Here is a 19,310-nt window from a genome sequence, read left to right on the forward strand (position 1 = left end):
AATTCGGAAGCAATTTCAAAACAGAAACAAAGTTATTGAGTCTGTCATTTGCACCTCTATAACTGTCTGGTTCGGTTCTGCAACCCAACAAGAAAGACACAGACTTCAGAGGATCATTAGAACTGCAGAAAAAATAATTGCTACCAACCTGCCTTCCATGGAGGACCTGTATACTGCACGAATCTAGAAGAGGGCCGTGAAAATATTTGCAGATCCCTCGCATCCTGGACATAAACTGTTTCAACTCCTACCCTCAAAACGACGCTATAGAGCACTGCACACCAGAACAACTAGACACAAGAACAGTTTTTTCCCGAAGGCCATCACTCTGCTAAACAAATAATTCCCTCAACACTGTCAAACTATTGACTAAATCTGCACTACTATTAATCTTCTCATAGTTCCCATCACCAATCTCTTTCCACTTATGACTGTATGACTGTAACTCTGTTGCTGGCAATCCTTATGATTTATATTGATATATTGACCATCATTTGTGTTGTAAATGTCGTACCTTGATGAACGTATCTTTTCTTTTATGTACACTGAGAGCATCTGCACCAAGACAAATTCCTTGTGTGTCCAATCACACTTGGCCAATAAAAATTCTATTCTATTCTATTCTATTCTATTCTATTCTATTCTATTCTATTCTATTCTATTCTATTCTATTCTATTCTATTCCATTCCATTCCATTCCATTCTATTCTATTCTATTCTATATGTTCTCTTCTTTGGATAAAAAAAATCCATTTGTCCATCTCTGCTTCTCTCAGCTGTGGGGAATCATATATCAATGTTTACCTGATTGCAGCTGCTTGATAATAAACTCAATCTGCTGGATCATATCGGCATTTCCTTCCTCGATGTAGCATCGGAGAATGTCTTCCATTTCCTGCACGGGTTGCAAAACAAACTTGTGTTAGTTGATCCAAGGGATGACCTGGTCCAGGGTCATTTTTGCCGGCGACGCACATAGGCCTGGGGGGTGGGTGGGTTGCAGACAGAGGGGCACACCCAACAGAAGGTGAATTTGAAGGGGCTACCCCAGAAAAGAGGGGGTCCACCTATTCTCCAAAGCATCTGAAGGCAGAACAAGAAGCAAGGGATGGAAGCTCATCAAGGAGAGAAGCAACTTAGAACTAAGGAGGAATTTCCTGACAGTGAGAACAATTCATCAGTGGAACAGCTTGCCACCAGAAGTCGTGGCTGCTTCAACACTGGAGGTTTGTGAAAAAGAGACTGGACAGTCACTTGTCTGAAATGATATGGGATCTCTTGCTTGGGGTTGGACTAGAAGACCTCCAAGGTCCCTTCCATCTCTGTTATTCTGTTAAGGACTAGCAAGTCTTCCAGTACTTGAGGGGCTGCCCCAAAGAAAAGGGGATCAAGCTATTCTCCAAAGCACCCGAAGGCAGGACAAGAAGCAATGGATGGAAACCAATCCAGGAGAGAAGCAACCTGGAATTCAGGAGAAATTTCCTGACACTGAGAACAATTAACCAGTGGAACAACTCGCCACCAGAAGTTGTAAATGCTCCATCACTGGAGGTTTTCAAGAAGAGATGGGACAGCCATTTGTTTGAAATGGTATAGGGTCTCCTGCCTGAGTTAGGGGGTTGGACTAGAAGACCTCCAAGGTCCCTCCCAACTCTGCGATTCTGAATGAAAGCCAGCCTCCTTGGATACAGGGATCTTGTCCGCAGCACTACAACCAGTATTTAAAGTCAGCTACCAGCTACTATGGTTTTGATGGTGAAAAAGAATAAGAATGAGACCAGTGTTTCTCAACCTCGCCAATTTGAAGATATGTGGATTTCAACTCTCAGAATTGCCCAGCCAGGCAGGCTCATTTCAACCCTGAGGACCCAGATGGTTGGGGGCCAGAGGCTGACTCTGTAAACCGCTTAGGGCTGTAAAAGCCCTGTAAAGCGGTATATAAATCTAAGTGCAATTATCCTTCCTTCCTTCCTTCCTTCTCTCATTCCCATCTCCTTCCTTCCTCTCCTTCCCAATTTCTCCCTCCCTCCCTTTCTTCCCTCTCTCCCTCTCATTCCCATCTCCTTCCTTCCTTCCCTCCCTCCTCTTCCTTCCTCATTCCCAACTCCTCCCTTCCTCCCTTTCTTCCCTCTCCCTCTCATTCCCATCTCCTTCCTTCCTTCCTTTCTTCCCTCCCCTCCCCTTCCTTCCTCTCATTCCCAACTCCTTCCTTCCTTCCTTCCTTCCTTCTCTCTCTCATTCCCATCTCCTTCCTTCTTCTCCTTCCCAATTTCTCCCTCCCTCCCTTTCTTCCCTCTCTCCCTCTGATTCTCGTCTCCTTCCTTCCTTCCTTCCTTCCTTCCTTCTCTCCCTCCCTCCCTCCCTCCCTCCAGGGTGGCACAATGGTTAGAATACAGCATTGCAGGCTGACTCTGCCCACAGCCAGGAGTTCAATCCTGACCGGCTCAAGGTTGACTCAGCCTTCCGTCCTTCTGAGGTCGGTAAAATGAGGACCCAGATTGTTTTGCGGGTGGGTGGGTCAAGAGGCTGATTCTGTAAACCGCTTAGAGAGGGCTGTAAAGCAAGGTGAAGCGGCATGCAAATCTTAAGTGCTGTTCTCTTCCTAAGCCCTAAGTGAACAATTCCACAGAGCAATTCCCAGAATTAAAGACAAAGAAAGAATGGATGGCTCATAAAAATATATTCCAACCATTCTCCCTGTTGGGAATTTTGTTCTGGCTTGCCTGTTTTCCTCTGAATCTCTAAATAAGATTGCCTTCAAATTCATGGCCAGTAAAAGGCTTCTCAACCCTTTCAAATCCTACAAACGACCGGACGATGGAAAAACCTGCCATTTGAGCCTCTCTTTAAAAAAAAAACAAAAAAACCACAAAACCCTGGGTCTTCAGAGATAGCCTGGGAGAACAAGCAAAGGAAGATAAGTATCGCAGGAAAGTGGACTGCATCATCCATCAAGCTCTGAAAACGATCCCACATAATGGCCGAGAAAGTGAGAATTGGAGGCATCGGGGTCGAGGTATCAGCTTCTGTACAAATCGGAACAGATTCCGGCTTTTTTTTTTTGTCTGCCGTTTAGTGGCGGGAAACTTATCTTTCCTAAATAGCCGGCAGCATTTCTGCCCGGTTGGAAAATTTATCGCCTTCCCCATTCGTCACGAGGCACGACCGAAAATAACAAAATGGAATCTGCCATCTCTTGCTTTGACTTACAATTCGATCACGGTTCAGAACATTGTTAAGTAAAGTAAAAGACCCAGCAGCCCCAGAAGAAAAGAAACAGGAGTCATCTACTATATACAGTCTAAGTACAGTAACAGGCACCACGTAGGGTAAACGGGTTAAAGACTAGCAGAATGTAACCATGAACACCAATTAGCAGTCAGAAAACAGGACGAAAACGCCTTAATCTCGCAACACACGGGCAAACTCAACCATAGTTTCAACTGAAAAACTGAGAGCATCCTAGACCAAGCCAAGTCCCAAATACGCCAGACAATTCCTGGAAGCCTGACATGCAGAAATATCAGCCATCAACAGGCACATAGGGAGAAACAACGTCTACACGCCATTGAAAAGAGATAATGAAAAATCCAAAAAGGAAACAAAAAGACCGAAGCACCTCTTCACCAGAAATCAACATCCAGATAATCAAGAGATTAATATCAAGATTAACACTAGACCAACAATCAAGAAGCAAACAATACCCCAATTAACGAAATGTCAACTCGGGCAAACAAGAATCAGAATAGAATCTGGAAGGGACCTTGGAGGTCTTCTAGTCCAGCCCTCTGCTCAAGCAGGAGACTCTATACCAGTGGTTTTCAACCTTTATAGTGCTGCGACCCCTTTAATACAATTCCCCACGATGTGGCGACCCCTTTAATACAATTGACTCCACAAGCCAGCTGCAGGCTCTTCAAATCGCTAGCCGAATTCGGCTTCAGACGCAATGAATTAAAAAAGAGAGAAATCTTTGCTCTGATGTCTCCCTCTCAAGCCAGCTGCAATCACTCCCAATCGCTAGCCTAATCTGGCTTCAGGCGCCATAAACGTAATAGGGGAGGAGTCTCCGCTTTAATGCCTCCGTCCTCAAGGCAATCGCAAGCAGTTCAGATCGCTAGCCAAGACGGCTTCAGGCGCGATAAATTCAAAACGAAAATAATTTTACGGTTGGGGTTGCCACATCGTGGGGAATTGTATTAAAGGGGTCACAGGTTGAAAACCACTGGTTTAGGCTATCCTATGAACTTATATCAGCATGGTGTTCACACAATGTATTAGATCAGGCCAAAGCAAGAGTTGTAACCCAGCTTTTGTTTTCTGCATTTTGTGTGAACCAGGCCCCTATAACCAGGGCCTCTGTGGCTCAGACTGGTAAGACAGTCTGTTATTAACAGCAGCTGCTTGCAATTACTGCAGGTTCTAGTCCCACCAGGCCCAAGGTTGACTCAGCCTTCCATCCTTTATAAGGTAGGTAAAATGAGGACCCAGATTGTTGGGGGCAATAAGTTGACTTTGTAAATATACAAATAGAATGAGACTATTGCCTTATACACTGTAAGCCGCCCTGAGTCTTCAGAGAAGGGCGGGATATAAATGCAAATAAAAAAAAATTAGCCATCATGTGATATATTTATTCGGGTGCTGCATGACATGTCAAAGTGGCAATTGTGGTGCGTTAACCTGACGTTGGGGTGTTGCACAAACTCCGGCTGAGTCAGCAGGAAACCATGTCAGACCTGCGTCAGGGGATAATGAGACTTCGTCACCTTTGGAAGTCAATTTTTGTAGACGGCCGGGGATGAGCAGGGAGGTAATTCACAAATTTAAAATGGTTTCTACGTAGCTGGTTTTTGCCCTTGGCTGCCATTAGACTTGCCCGGTGTTTCTCCACCTTGGCGATTTGAAAATGTCTGGGCTTCAGGCCCGAAACGCTGGCTGGCTGGGGAATGCTGGGAGTTGAAGTTCACACAAGTCGCCAGGTGGAGAAATGCTGGTCTGGCCTATTGACACTCGAAGGACCTTTTGGCCTCTTACCATTGCTCGAGCTTCGTCTCTTATGGACGGAATAGCAAGGATACTATAAAGGGCTCCATTTACGTAAGGATGAATCTGCAACAAAGGAGATAAAATTAGCCATCATGCAAAAGGGGATCTGCCCCTCATCTATTCCCCCTCCCTTCTGAAGCAGAAGCAGAAGCAGAAGCAGAAGAAGAAAGACAAGTAGTAGTAGAAGTTAAGAAGAAGAAGAAGAAGAAGAAGAAGAAGAAGAAGAAGAAGAAGAAGAAGAAGAAGAAGAAGAAGAAGAAGAAGAAGAAGAAGAAGAAGAAGAAGAAGAAGAAGAAAGACAAGTAGTAGTAGAAGAAGTTAAGCAGAGCAAGAAGAAGCAAAAGAAGAACAAGAAGAAGAGGAGGAAGAGGAAGAAGAGGAAGAGGAAGAAGAGGAAGAAGAAAGACAAGTAGTAGTAGTAGAAGAAGTTAAGCAGAACAAGCAGAACAAGCAGAAGAAGAAAAAGAAGAAGAAGAAGAAGAAGAAAGACAAGTAGTAGTAGTAGAAGAAGTGAAGAAGAAGAAGAAGAAGAAGAAGAAGAAGAAGAAGAAGAAGAAGAAGAAGAAGAAGAAGAAGAAGAAGAAAGACAAGTAGTAGTAGTAGAAGAAGTTAAGCAGAGCAAGCAGAACAAGCAGAAGAAGAAAAAGAAGAAGAAGAAGAAAGACAAGTAGTAGTAATAGAAGAAGTGAAGAAGAAGAAGAAGAAGAAGAAGAAGAAGAAGAAGAAGAAGAAGAAGAAGAAGAAGAAGAAGAAGAAGAAAGACAAGTAGTAGTAGAAGAAGTTAAGCAGAGCAAGAAGAAGCAAAAGAAGAACAAGAAGAAGAGGAGGAAGAGGAAGAAGAGGAAGAGGAAGAAGAAGAGGAAGAAGGACAAGTAGTAGAAGTTAAGCAGAACAAGCAGAACAAGCGGAAGAAGAAAAGAAGAAGAAGAAGAAGAAGAAGAAGAAGAAGAAGAAGAAGAAGAAGAAGAAGAAAGACAAGTAGTAGTAGTAGAAGAAGTTAAGCAGAGCAAGCAGAACAAGCAGAAGAAGAAAAAGAAGAAGAAGAAGAAGAAAGACAAGTAGTAGTAGTAGAAGAAGTGAAGAAGAAGAAGAAGAAGAAGAAGAAGAAGAAGAAGAAGAAGAAGAAGAAAGACAAGTAGTAGTAGTAGAAGAAGTTAAGCAGAGCAAGAAGAAGCAGAAGAAGAACAAGAAGAAGAGGAGGAAGAGGAAGAAGAGGAAGAGGAAGAAGAAGAGGAAGAAGAAAGACAAGTAGTAGTAGTAGAAGAAGTTAAGCAGAACAAGCAGAACAAGCAGAAGAAGAAAAAGAAGAAGAAGAAGAAGAAAGACAAGTAGTAGTAGTAGAAGAAGTGAAGAAGAAGAAGAAGAAGAAGAAGAAGAAGAAGAAGAAGAAGAAGAAGAAGAAGAAGAAAGAGACAGGTGGTAGTGGTAGTGGAAGAGTTAAGCAGAACAAGCAGAAGAAGAGGAAGAGGAAGAAGAGGACAGGTGGTAGTGGTAGTAGAGAGTTAAGCAGGAACAAGCGGAACAAGCGGAAGAGAAGAGAAGAGAGAAGAGAGGAAGAGAAGAAGGAAGAAGAAGAGGAAGAAGACAGTGGTAGTGGTGGAGAGTTAAGCGGAACAAGCAGAACAAGCGGAAGAAGAAAGAAGAAGAGAAGAAGAAAGAGTAGTAGTAGTAGTGAAGAAGAAGAAGAAGAAGAAGAAGAAGAAGAGAAGACAAGTAGTAGTGGTAGTAGTAGAGAGTTAAGCAGAACAAGCGGAACAAGCAGAAGAAGAAGAAGAGAGAAGAAGACAAGTAGTAGTAATGGAAGAAGTGAGAAGAAGAAGAGAGAGAAGAAGAAGAGAAGAAGAGAAGAAAGACAAGTGGTAGTAGTGAAGAAGTTAAGAGCAAGAAGAAGCAGAAGAAGAACAAGAAGAAGAGGAAGAGGAAGAGGAAGAAGAGAGGAAGAAGACAAGTAGTAGTAGTGAAGAGTTAAGCAGAACAAGCGGAACAAGCAGAAGAAGAAGAAGAAGAAGAAGAAAGACAAGTAGTAGTAGTAGAAGAAGTGAAGAAGAAGAAGAAGAAGAAGAAGAAGAAGAAGAAGAAGAAGAAGAAGAAAGACAAGTAGTAGTAGTTGAAGAAGTTAAGCAGAGCAAGAAGAAGCAGAAGAAGAACAAGAAGAAGAGGAGGAAGAGGAAGAAGAAAAGAAGAAGAAGAAGAAAGACAAGTAGTAGTAGTAGAAGAAGTTAAGCAGAGCAAGAAGAAGCAGAAGAAGAACAAGAAGAAGAGGAGGAAGAGGAAGAAGAAAAGAAGAGGAAGAAGAAAGACAAGTAGTAGTAGTAGAAGAAGTTAAGCAGAACAAGCAGAACAAGCAGAAGAAGAACAAGAAGAGGAGAAACAGAAGAAGAAGATCATCATCATCTTTACAGAATCCAGATGATATTATGAGATTTTAAAATTTTCATTTGGCCCTCAGAAGATTATCAGCCAGAATCAAGACATCCAAGATCAAGGTATTTGGGATAAGCGAGCCAGGCTTCTTCGAAAATTATCGCTGTTGGCAATACCTCGTGGTTCTCGTGGCCAAGGAGATCCGAGAGAACTTTGAGAATCTCGTTTGCAATTTTCACACACATCTTCTTCCCTGCGGGAGGTTCAAAAGTTAGACACAGGTGCCAGGTGTCAACTCCAAACAGCCCCCCCTCCACAAGGCCTCGGGATGAGTAGAACAGCCATTAAATACATCACAGAAAGACCAGGGCAGAGCAAGCCAGCAACCAGTGCAGTTCGCACAACAGGGGCGTCCCCTGGGCCAGCTGAGGGCCCCCAAAAACTGTCTGCGCAGCTGCGGAAACTGTAACTTCCAAATACAGGTAATCCTCAAGTTACCACCGTTCGTTTCGTGACCATTCAAAGTTACAATGAAAAAGTGACCTTTTTTCGCACTTACAATTGTTGTCCTGTGATCCACATTCGGACACTTGGCATGTATTTATGATGGCTGCCATGTCCACGGGATCACGGGATCCCTCTTTTGCGAACTTCCGGGAAGTCAAGTCAAATGGGGAAGCCAGATTGTTAAGCCCTAACTTAACAGCTGTAGTTAGCGGCTGAAAGGTCGTAAAATGGGACGGAACTCGCCAAACAACTGTCTCGCTTAGCATGGAGATTTGGCGCTCGATTGTGGTCGTAAGTCAAGGATTACCTTACTCCTCAAAGGTATAGTTGATGATCCAAAGGTGAAGGTGGCAACTGGACTTTCTGGTTTCTCTTTGAAGACGTTTCGCTTCTCATCCAAGAAGCTTCTTCAGCTCTGATTCGGATGGTGGGGAAGGAAAGGATTTATACCCCTTGCAGACAGCTGGTCATTTGCATTCTTTGGAGGGTTGTTGAGGTCACTTGGAGATTTGTATGTCCTCACCTGAGTGATGCAAATGGGTGGGGAGCCTTCTTGCCTGCAAGATGTATTTCTGCCCTGTGTCCCTTCAATGTTGAAGGCAGGTGCAGGCTGTTGGGGACAAGTCTGTGTTGTCCAAGAAGGCTCCACCCCCCCCATTTGCACCACTCAGGTGACCCTGAGGACACAGACAAACCTCCAAGTGGCCTCAACGACCCTCTAAAACCTTGATGGCCAACCTTCGACGTTCCCGCGTGCTGGCCTATGTGCAGGCGAAACCATCCCGAGAGGTATGCGCGGCCCCGCTGGCCTTCGCACGCGCAGGAGCGGCAATACCCGGAAGAGCAGTGGACCATCGCGCATGTGCAAGCCAGCACCCAAACACCCGGATACTGACATGAAACCACCCCCGACTAACAGCTGGCCATCGCGCATGCATGCAACGTCAACCCGGAAGGTCGGGGGCTGGCCTGTGCATGTGTGCTGGAATGCCGCTCTTTGGGGTTCCGCCGCTCCCGTGCGCGCAACGACCAGCTGACGTGTGATGACAGGAACGAGGAAGAGGATGCAGTGAGGCCGTGCATTCTTCGCGGGATGGAAGCAGCACGCGTGCCCTAGGTTTTGTCGTGTCCCACTCCTCCGCTGATGGCCGGGTCAGGGAAATCCGAATCAGGCGTGCCTCTGCAGCTCTGCCAAAGTCCTAGCAAAGTCCTCAGGGCAGGCAGGAGACCAGAAAGTGACTTCAGCAAGATATGTTTAGACTTTCCCTGACTCAGAGAATGCCAGAAAGCAGGTCCTTTATATAGGCCATGGGGTGTGGCTCCATGACGCAGCACTTATCCAGGCCTGCCCCTCCCTTCCTTCTGTTGCCTCCGTCTATCAAGTCTTCTGACGCGAGGGTCACTCCAGTCAGCAGCTGTTGGCAATTGACCTCCCTCAGGCTCACATGCTGTGGAGGAGGGGGAGGGGTCTAGTTGCTCCGTTTGCCTGGGCATGGAGCCAGAGCTGGGGGCTGGAGATACTTCCTCCTCTTCAGCCTGTCTGGGCATGGAGCCAGGGCTGGGGCTGGGAGGCATACTAGGACATTCCTCCGTGTTCAGAAGCAGATAAGAAGGCTGTGGTGAGATCGGACGAGACACAACAGGTTTGCTGACACTGCTCTAAAAGGATGCAAATGACCAGCTGTCTGCAAGGAGTATCAATCCTTCCATTCCCCTCCGTCCAGTCAAGAGCGGAAGAAGCGTCTTGGATGAGCACCTTTGGGAGAACCATGGCCTGGATGACGGAGAATCTCTATAGGTGTAGTTGATGGTTTATACCAGGGGTAGTCAACCTTTTTATACCTACCGCCCACTTTTGTATTTCTGTTAGTAGTAAAATTTTCTAACCGCCCACCGGTTCCACAGTAATGGTGATTTATAAAGTGTATCAATGCGCATGCCTCTCGCGCATCGTGGATTGGGTTGTGGGGGGGGGGGGCGCCGGCTACCAGCTCTGCTTGTCTGTTACAGCTGGGTGGTGTGGGAGGAGATGCGCAAGCTATTCTGGGACGAGGCTCTTTTGTTTGCGGTCGCACTATAGCGCCATTTAGTTTCACTTACGTAACGTGAACTATAAACTTATGCGCGGGCGATACAAATCGTATATGTTCAGAAATTTAAATGGTCACGGGGGATTTTATGAAAACCTAATGAAAATGTTTTTAAATAATGCTATGAATTTTTTTTTAAAAGTCGATTAAATTAAAAAAAAAAGGAAAGTGCTTCAGTATCGGACAAAACCCCTACCGCCCGCCATGAAAGCTGGAACGCCCACTAGTGGGCGGTAGGGACCAGGTTGACTACCACTGGTTTATACTTTCTCCAAGACCTGTTTTTCAATCGCAGCCCCAGTAACGCAGAATACCTGAGCTCCGAAGGCAGAGGTTCATGAGCAAAGCGACTGAATAAGCCAGGGTGTAATCAGACATGGAGTCCGTATCCTTCAGGGCCTCCACCAACCATGGTATGAGCCCATCCTTAATCATGGTCGACTGCAAAGCCCGCCTGTGAATTCAGAAAAACACAAATATAACTACAGTATTCTAATTCTGTTCCAATATATAATGTTATACTCCAACTCACAGCAGTTCATTTTGGTGACTGTACAATGGCATTGAAAACATTGACTTAGAAGCATTTTCCACACTTACGACCGTTACAGCATCCCCATGGTCGGTCACATGATCAAAATTCAGATGCTTGGCCACTGACTCCTATTTATGACGGTTGTGGTGTCCTTGGGGCCATGTGATCTCCTTTTGTGACCTTCTGACAAGCAAAGTCATTGGGGAAGCCAGATCCATTTAACAACTGTGTTACTAGAATAGAATAACAGAGTTGGAAGGGACCTCGGAAGTCTTCTAGTCCAACCCCCTGCCTAGGCAGGAAACCCCACACCACTTCAGACAACTGATTATCTAATCTCTTCTTAAAAACTTCTCGTGTTGGAGCACCTACAACTTCTTGGGGCAAGCTGTTCCACTGATTAATTGTTCTCACTGTCAGGAAATTTCTCCTTAGTTCTAAGTTGCTTCTCTCCTTGATTAGTTTCCACCCATTGCTTCTTGTTCTACCCTCAGGTGCTTTGGAGAATAGCTTGACCTCCAAATCTTCTTTGGGGCAGCCCCTGAGATATTGGAACACTGCCATCATGTCTCCCCTAGTCCTTCTTTTCATCAGACTAGACATACCTAGTCCCTGCAACCGTTCTTCATATGTTTTAGCCTCCAGTCCCCTCATCATCTTTGTTGCTCTTCTCTTCACTCTTTCTAGAGTCTCAGCATCTTTTTTACATCGTGGCGACTAAAACTGGCTGCAGGATTCCAAGTGTGGCCTTACCAAGGCATTATAAAGTGGTATGAACACTTCACGTGATCTTGATTCTATCCCTCTGTTGATGCAGCCCAGAACTGTGTTGGCTTTTTTGTTACTAACTTAACAACTGCATGATTCACTGTCTTCCGGTGCGTGGACCCCTTCTTCTTTGTAACAGCCCCTCAAATATTGGAAGGCTGCTATCATGTCAGCCCTAGTCCTTCTTTTCATTAACCTGGACATATCCAAATCCTGCAACGGTTCTTCGTATGTTTTAGCCTCCAGCCCCCTAAATCATCTTTGTTGTTCTTCTCTGCGCTTGTTAAAGACAAAACTGAAAACAATGCAGAAGAGGCATTCAGCCAGTATCTTCCTTTCGAACGCTTCTGCTTCTAATCGCTCCCCCCGCCCCCCCCCGAGCTGCAGTGATTCACTTAAAGAACGGTGGCAAGAAAGGTCGTAAAATGGAGCCAAACTCACTTGACAAATGCCGCACTCCTTTGCGACCCGCTGAAAACTGGGCCGGGATAGCTCAGGCAATAGAGAAGCCTGTTATTAGAACACAGAGCCTGCAATTACTGCAGGTTCGAGCCCGGCCCAAGGTTGACTCAGCCTTCCACCCTTTATAAGGTATAAGGTAGGTAAGATGAGGACCCAGATTGTTGGGGGGGCAATAAGTTGACTTTGTAAAAAATATACAAATAGAATGAGACTATTGCCTTACACACTGTAAGCCGCCCTGAGTCTTCGGAGAAGGGCGGGGTATAAATGTAAACAAAAACAAACAAACAAACAAAAAACTTTCACAAGAGAGTTTGGGCCCCCAACTGTGGGAGAAAGTCAACTTAAACCAGCGGGCCCCCCAACTTTTCCAGCTTCGCAGCCTGGCCCGGTGCCAGTGTTGGGGCCTGGGAGTGACAGGCGCATGGGCGCACACTGGTCCATTTGTGTGAGTGGTGCGGGCGCGGGCGCCCTCCACTCACGCGAATGGAGCTTCATGCACGAGCAGAGGGTGGTCTCATGACTGCAGGGTGCTTGCACGAGCGGATGAACCTCCACTTGCTCGAGCGGAAGGCACTTAGCTCCCCTCACTCGAGCGAAGGGTGCTTGCGCCAGCAGCTCCATTCATGCGAATGGAGATTCATGCATGAACGCAAGTGCCCTCCGCTCGTGCGCGCTTTCCTATTTCTCCTGCGGCTCGGTTTCGAACAGACCACGGCCCAGGAGTGGGCCACGGCCCGTGGATTGTGGACGCCTGACTTTTTAAGACAACCTGACTCAGAGAAATAGCCCTACGATAGTTCTCTGCTCCGGAAGGAAACCGGAATCCGTGAAAAGAGAGAGAACTTTTTTGGGCTGAGCTCGGGTGCTGAGCTCATAGACGGAGGATTTGATAGCGGCCCGGTTAATGTTTCACCAAGCAGGCAGGAACATTTGATCATAATTACGCAACCGTCCTTCTTTCCTTACCGGGAACGATAAGCCGTAAAGAGTGAGAAAAAAAGTGACACATTTATTGCCCAAAACGCAGAACTTCTTGCTATTAAACTCAGCTGATACCGCTAAGCTCACCTGTTCTGTTCTCGGGTGGCTACTTAACCTTTCACTCAGATCACCTGTTTAACTCTTCACTCCCGACACGTGCCTTGCACCAGATTGCCACCACCCGGCAATGCCAGCAGACTTGGAAGGATCTCTGGTGCACGTCACCGTGTGGTTTAATGGGTTTCGGTACAGAGGTAGTCTGGTTCGTTTAGCGTCCGTCCTAAGTTACGACAGCACTGAAAGACGTGACTTGGGACCGTTTTTCGAAGTTACGGCCTTCGCAGCATCCCTGTGACCCTGGGATCAACATTCGGATGCTTGGAAAGGGATTCATATTTATGACCTGTTGCTGGGTCCCGGGGTCACAGCGTGGGGAATGAATGCTGTGCCAGATTCACTTAACAACCGGGGGGTTACTAACTTATCAACTGCAGCGATTCACCTGAACGACTGTGGCGGGGAAGGTCGTAAAATGGGGCAAAAGGCCCTTGACAACTGTCTCGCTTAGTAGCAGAAATGTTGGGCTTGCTTAGCAACAGGAATTTTGGTCATACGTCGAGGACTACCAGTACAGATGAAGGAAAGAGGGCAGCATCTGAGGGCAGTTGGTCAAAATTAAGCCATGGGGCTTCCAGCCCTTGGGGGGTCTTTAGACAAGGACTCCAGAAATAGGGAAGTCCTGTTTCACTGCAGATGTTTCATGACCCAACTAGGTATCTTCATCAGTGCGAGAAGGGATTGGGGTTTGTGCAGTGAAGGAGAGGGAGGGAAATGGGGAGGGGGGAAAGGGGAGGGGCAGGAGAGGAGGAGGACTGTGGGGTCCTTGGTGCTCCCTGTACTGGGTGGTTTTCTTGCAGATGTTTCATGACCCAACTAGGTAGTACGATCAGTGCTGGAAGGGAGTGGGTTGTGTGAAGAGGAGGAGGAGGAGGAGGAGGAGGAGGAGGAGGAGGAGGAGGAGGAAGAGAAATGTGGGGTCCTTGGTGCTCCCTGAACTGGGTGGTTTTCTTGCAGGCGTTTCAGGACCCAACTTGGTAACATTAGCAGTGCTAGAAGGGAGAATGGTTTGCTGAGAGAGGAGGAGGAGGAGGAGGAGGAGGAGGAGGAGGAGGAGGAGGAAGAGGAGGAGGAAGACAATGACTGTGGGGTTATTAGTACTCTCTGGTTTCCTTGCAGATGTTTCATAACCCAACTAAGTAACATCCTCAATGCTGGAAAGGAGGGGGTTGCTCTTTGTTTATATATAATATAATCCCGCTTTCTTTTAGCACTGACGATGCAACCTAGTTGGGTGATCAAACGTCTGCAAAAAAGACCCCCAACCAAACTCAAAGAGCACCAAGTCCTCCTCTTCCTTCTCCTCCCCGCAATCCCCACTCCCTTGCAGCGCCGATGACGTTACCTAACTGGGTAATGAAATGTCTGGCCAAGCTCAGAGAGCGCCAAGGACCCCACAGTTCAATTCTGAGCTACCGACACCCTCTTCTACTGGAACCCCACCCACGTGGAAGGTCAGAATCCGAATCAGAACAGAACTAGAAGGGACCTTGGAGGTCTTCTAGTCCAGCCCCCTGCTCAAGCAGGAGATCCTATACCGTTTCAGACAAGAGGCGAGGTGGGTGCTACGGAAGCCATGCTGGCAATCCCAGCAGAAACCAGTTTAGGGCAAAGAAATACACCAGTAATTTTTCCAGCAAGCAGTGGCATTTTTTTGGTCTCACCACGACTGACCTGTTCTCAGGCTTTAGTTTCTAAGTAGGGGAGGAAGGCAAATTCAAACTCAGGTGTTTCTCCCACTCTCTCTGAGAGCGATTGCTTTTAACCTACTCAAGAGAGGAAGTCGTATCTTCCCGGCAAATAAAGGATCTAGTTTTAGGAAGTTTGTGCATTAGGGAAAGTGTTGATTTATTTAGGGCCTTTGGAAATCCCACAGGAAAGAAAGAGATAGAACTGGCCATAATATTTTACTAGAAGAGTTCTTCGCTCCTCCGAAAACAACAAAATACCTTATACCACCAGGCTTGAAATCCTGGGATTAGAAAACTTACAACTCCGTCGACTTCGACATGACCTGTGTTTAACACACAAAATCATCTATTGCAATGTCCTTCCTGTAAAAGACTACTTCAGCTTCAATCGCAATATTACAAGAGCAAAAAATAGATTCAAGCTTAATGTCAACCGCTTCAAACTCGATTGCAGAAAATATGACTTTTGTAACAGAGTTGTTAACGCTTGGAACACACTGCCTGACTCTGTGGTCTCTTCTCATAATCCTAAAAGCTTTAACCAAAAACTGTCTACTATTTATTTTATTTTATTTATTTTATTAGATTTCTAGACCGCCCTTCTCCCGAAGGACTCAGGGCGGTGTACAGCCAAGATAAAAATAAACAATATACAATTAAAAATAGATTAAAAAACTTATTATACAGTTAGGCCGATAAATTAAAATATATAATCTAAAAAACCCCAATTTAAAACTAAAAAATTAAATTTAAAATCTCCCCAATTTAAGAAAGCCCCGCGCGAACAAACAAATATGTTTTCAGTTTGCGACGGAAGGTCCGAAGGTCAGATATTTGGCGTAAACCGGGGGGAAGTTCATTCCAGAGAGTAGGAGCCCCCACAGAGAAGGATCTTCCCCTGGGGGCCGCCAGCCGACATTGTTTGGCGGACGGCACCCTGAGAAGTCCCTCTCTGTGTGAGCGTACGGGTCGGTGGGAGGCATAAGGTAGCAGCAGGCGGTCCCGTAAGTACTATTGACCTCACCCCATTCCTAAGAGGACTATAAGAGCACAAAAGTGCCTACCGTTCCTGTCCTATTGTTCCCTTCATTGTATCAAATTAATATAGCTGATGCATATTTTTTTACTTATATATATATATATATATATATATATTTTCTTCATGATATGTTGTTTTATTTATGACAATGTTTGTGTATACTGTTGTGACAAAATGAAATAATCTATCCTTTTTTCGATTCGTTCCTTTTTTATTATTATTATTTTCCTTAAAGTTAGCGAAGTATAAAATACACGTGGAAATAAAGACAGCGGGGCAGCGGGGAAAGGAGAAAAGGGGCAGGCAGAAGTGGGGGTTAAAGGAAAAAAGAAAAAAAGCCTTATCTCCCAACACTGTTCAGTGCAGTAGAATGAAGATAGCAACAGGACAGCCAGTGGCATGTTTACTTTTGCAGACTTAATATACGCTTGCCGTTGCTATAGCAACCAATCGATCTAATCAGCAAATCGGCACCAAAGTCCCCCTTTCATTTCTTTCTGTCTCCAGCACAAAATGCAGGAAGCAGTTTTGAAGTGGAAGTGAAATTGGAGCGATTCTTTTATTTAAAATTAGATCAGTTAGTTTAGCTGTATCTCACGGATTCACTCCTTTGTAACAAATACCTTTTTTTGAAAAAGGAAAAAAAATTAAAAGAAAGAAAGGAAGTCAGAAAGGAAGGAAGGAAGGAAGGAAGGAGGAAGGACAAATAAAAGAAAGAAAGAAAGAGAAAGGAAGAAAGGAAGGAAAGAAAGAGAAAGAAAGAAAGTCAGAAAGAAAGAAAGAAGGAAAGACAAAGGAACAAAGGAACAAAGGAACAAAGGAAAGAAAGGCGGAAGGAAAGACAGAAAGGAAGGAAGGAAAGAAGGAAGGAAGGAAGAAAGAAAGAGGAAGAAAGAAAGAAAGAAAGAGTAAAGAAGAAGAAAGAAGGAAGGAAGGAAGGAAGGAAAGACAGAAAGGAAGGAAGGAAAAGAAGGAAGGAAGGAAAGAAAGAAAAAGAGGGAAGAAAGAAAGAAAGAAAGAGTAAAGAAGAAAGAAAGAAAGAAGGAAGGAAGGAAGGAAAGACAGAAAGGAAGGAAGGAAAAGAAGGAAGGAAGGAAAGAAAGAAAAAGAGGGAAGAAAGAAAGAAAGAAAGAAAGAGTAAAGAAGAAAGAAAGAAAGAAGGAAGGAAGGAAAGACAAAGGAACAAAGGAAAGAAAGAAAGATGAAAGGAAAGACAGAAAGGAAGGAAGGAAGGAAGGGAAGAAGGAAAGAAAGAAAGAAAGAAAGAAGGAAGGAAAGACAGAAAGGAAGGAAGAAAGGAAAGAAAAAGAGAGACCGAAAGAAGGAAGGAAGGAAGGGAAGAAGGAAAGAAAGAAAGAAAGACAAGCTCAGAAAGCAGCAATGATCCCATATCAAGATGACTCTGTATCTTCAAGATTGAAAGCTAGCAGACCATTAAATAATAAATGTAGTCCTTGACTTACAACCATTTGCTTTGTGACCATTCGAAGTTACAAGGGCACCTAAAAAAGTGACTTACCAGAGTTTTCCACACCTACAACCTTTCCAGCATCCCTACGTTTGTTTCATCAAAATTCAGACGCTTGGCACCTGAGTCATATTTATGACAGTGGCTGTGTCCTAAGGTCACGTGATCCTCTTTTGTGACCTTCTGACAAGCAAAACCAATGGGGAAGCCAGATTCACTTAACAACCGTGTTCCTAACTTAACGACTGCCGTGATTCACTTAACTGCCGTGGCAAGAAAGGGGGCAGAATGGAGCAAAACTCACTTTAACAATTGTCTCGCTTAGCAGTGGAAATTCTGCGCGCCACTGTGGTCATAAGTCAAGGACTACTGGATGTCCTGACTCTTAAGATTGCTTTGGGTCACCAAGATGGGTCTCTTTCCAGATATCCTTGTAAGAAAACTGGGGTGCAGAACTTCCTTGGAATGCATTTCAGGGGTGAAATCCAGCAGGTTCTGATAGGTTCTGCAGAACTGGTAGCAGAAATTTTGAGTAGTTCGGAGAACTGGCAAATGCCACCTCTGGCTGGTTCCAGAGTGGGGTGGGAATGGGGATTCTGCAGTATCCTTCCCCCAGGAGTGGGGTGGGAATGGGGATTTTGCAGTATCCTTCCCCTGGAGTGGGGTGGGAATGGGGATTTTGCAGTATCCTTCCCCCAGGAGTGGGATGGGAATGGAGATTTTGCAATACCCTTCGCCCAGGAGTGGGGAGGAAATGGGGATTTTGCAGTATCCTTCCCCCAGGAGTGGAGTGGGAATGGAGATTTTGCAGTATCCTTCTCCCAGGAGTGGGATGGGAATGGAGATTTTGCAATACCCTTCCCCCAGGAGTGGGGAGGAAATGGGGATTTTGCAATATCCTTCCCCCAGGAGTGGGGAGGGAATTGGGATTTTGCAATATCCTTCCCCCAGGAGTGGGGTGGGAATGGGGATTTTGCAATATTCTTCCCCCAGGAGTGGGGAGGGAATGGGGATTTCGCAATAATCTTTCCCCAGCAGTGGGGTGGGAATGGAGATTTTGCAATATCCTTCCCCCAGGAGTGGGGTGGAAATGGGGATTTTGCAATATTCTTCCCCCAGGAGTGGGGAGGGAATGGGGATTTTGCAGTATCCTTACCCCAGGAGTGGGGTCAGAACAGGGATTTTGCAATATCCTTCCCCAGGAGTGGGGAGGGAACAGGGATTTTGCAGTATCCTTCCCCCAGGAGTGGGGTGGGAATGGGGATTTTGCAGTGTTCTTTCCCCAGGAGTGGGGAGGAAATGGGGATTTTGCAGTATCCTTCCCCCAGGAGTGGGGTGGGAATGGGGATTCTGCAGTATCCTTTCCCCAGGAGTGGGGAGGGAATTGGGATTCTGCAGTATCCTTCCCCCAGGAGTGGGGTAGGAATGGAGATTTTGCAGTATCCTTCCCCCAGGAGTGGGGGGGGGAATGGGGATTTTGCAGTATCCTTCCCCTGGATGGGGTGGGAATGGGGATTTTGCAGTATCCTTCCCCCAGGAGTGGGGAGGGAATTGGGATTCTGCAGTATCCTTCCCCCAGGAGTGGGGTGGGAATGGGGATTTTGCAGTATCCTTCCCCCAGGAGTGGGGTGGGAATGGAGATTTTGCAGTATCCTTCCCCCAGGAGTGGGGAGGGAATTGGGATTCTGCAGTATCCTTCCCCCAGGAGTGGGGTGGGAATGGGGATTTTGCAGTATCCTTCCCCCAGGAGTGGGGAGGGAATTGGGATTCTGCAGTATCCTTCCCCCAGGAGTGGGGTGGGAATGGGGATTTTGCAGTATCCTTCCCCCAGGAGTGGGGTGGGAATGGAGATTTTGCAATATCCTTCTCCCAGGAGTGGGGCGGGAATGGGGATTTTGCAATATCCTTCCCCCAGGAGTGGGGTGGGAATGGGGATTTTGCAGTATCCTTCCCCCAGGAGTGGGGAGGGAATGGGGATTCTGCAGTATCCTTCCCCCAGGAGTGGGGTGGGAATGGGGATTTTGTAGTATCCTTCCCCTGGAGTGGGGTGGGAATGGGGATTTTGCAGTATCCTTCCCCCAGGAGTGGAGAGGGAATTGGGATTCTGCAGTATCCTTCCCCCAGGAGTGGGGTGGGAATGAGGATTCTGCAGTATCCTTCCCCCAGGAGTGGGGTGGGAATGGGGATTTTGCAGTATCCTTCCCCCAGGAGTGGGGAGGGAATGGTGATTCTGCAG

General features: G+C 46.1%; 1 protein-coding gene across 6 annotated transcripts in view; it reads right to left on the minus strand.

The window, feature by feature from the left end:
• ARMC9 (armadillo repeat containing 9) overlaps window positions 1-19,310 on the minus strand; it is a 173,579-nt gene that overhangs the window by 68,499 nt on the left and 85,770 nt on the right. For all 6 annotated transcript variants that reach the window (XM_058188644.1, XM_058188641.1, XM_058188643.1 and 3 more), the window contains 4 exons: window positions 10,325-10,464; window positions 7,590-7,666; window positions 5,038-5,112; window positions 805-895 (listed from right to left, as the gene is read on the minus strand). In XM_058188644.1, the coding sequence (XP_058044627.1) occupies window positions 805-895; window positions 5,038-5,112; window positions 7,590-7,666; window positions 10,325-10,464 (383 nt within the window). The remainder of the gene's footprint in view (window positions 1-804; window positions 896-5,037; window positions 5,113-7,589; window positions 7,667-10,324; window positions 10,465-19,310) is intronic.

This window comes from Ahaetulla prasina, chromosome 6, assembly GCF_028640845.1.
Source record: "Ahaetulla prasina isolate Xishuangbanna chromosome 6, ASM2864084v1, whole genome shotgun sequence".
In the NCBI taxonomy this organism is placed as follows: domain Eukaryota; kingdom Metazoa; phylum Chordata; class Lepidosauria; order Squamata; family Colubridae; genus Ahaetulla; species Ahaetulla prasina.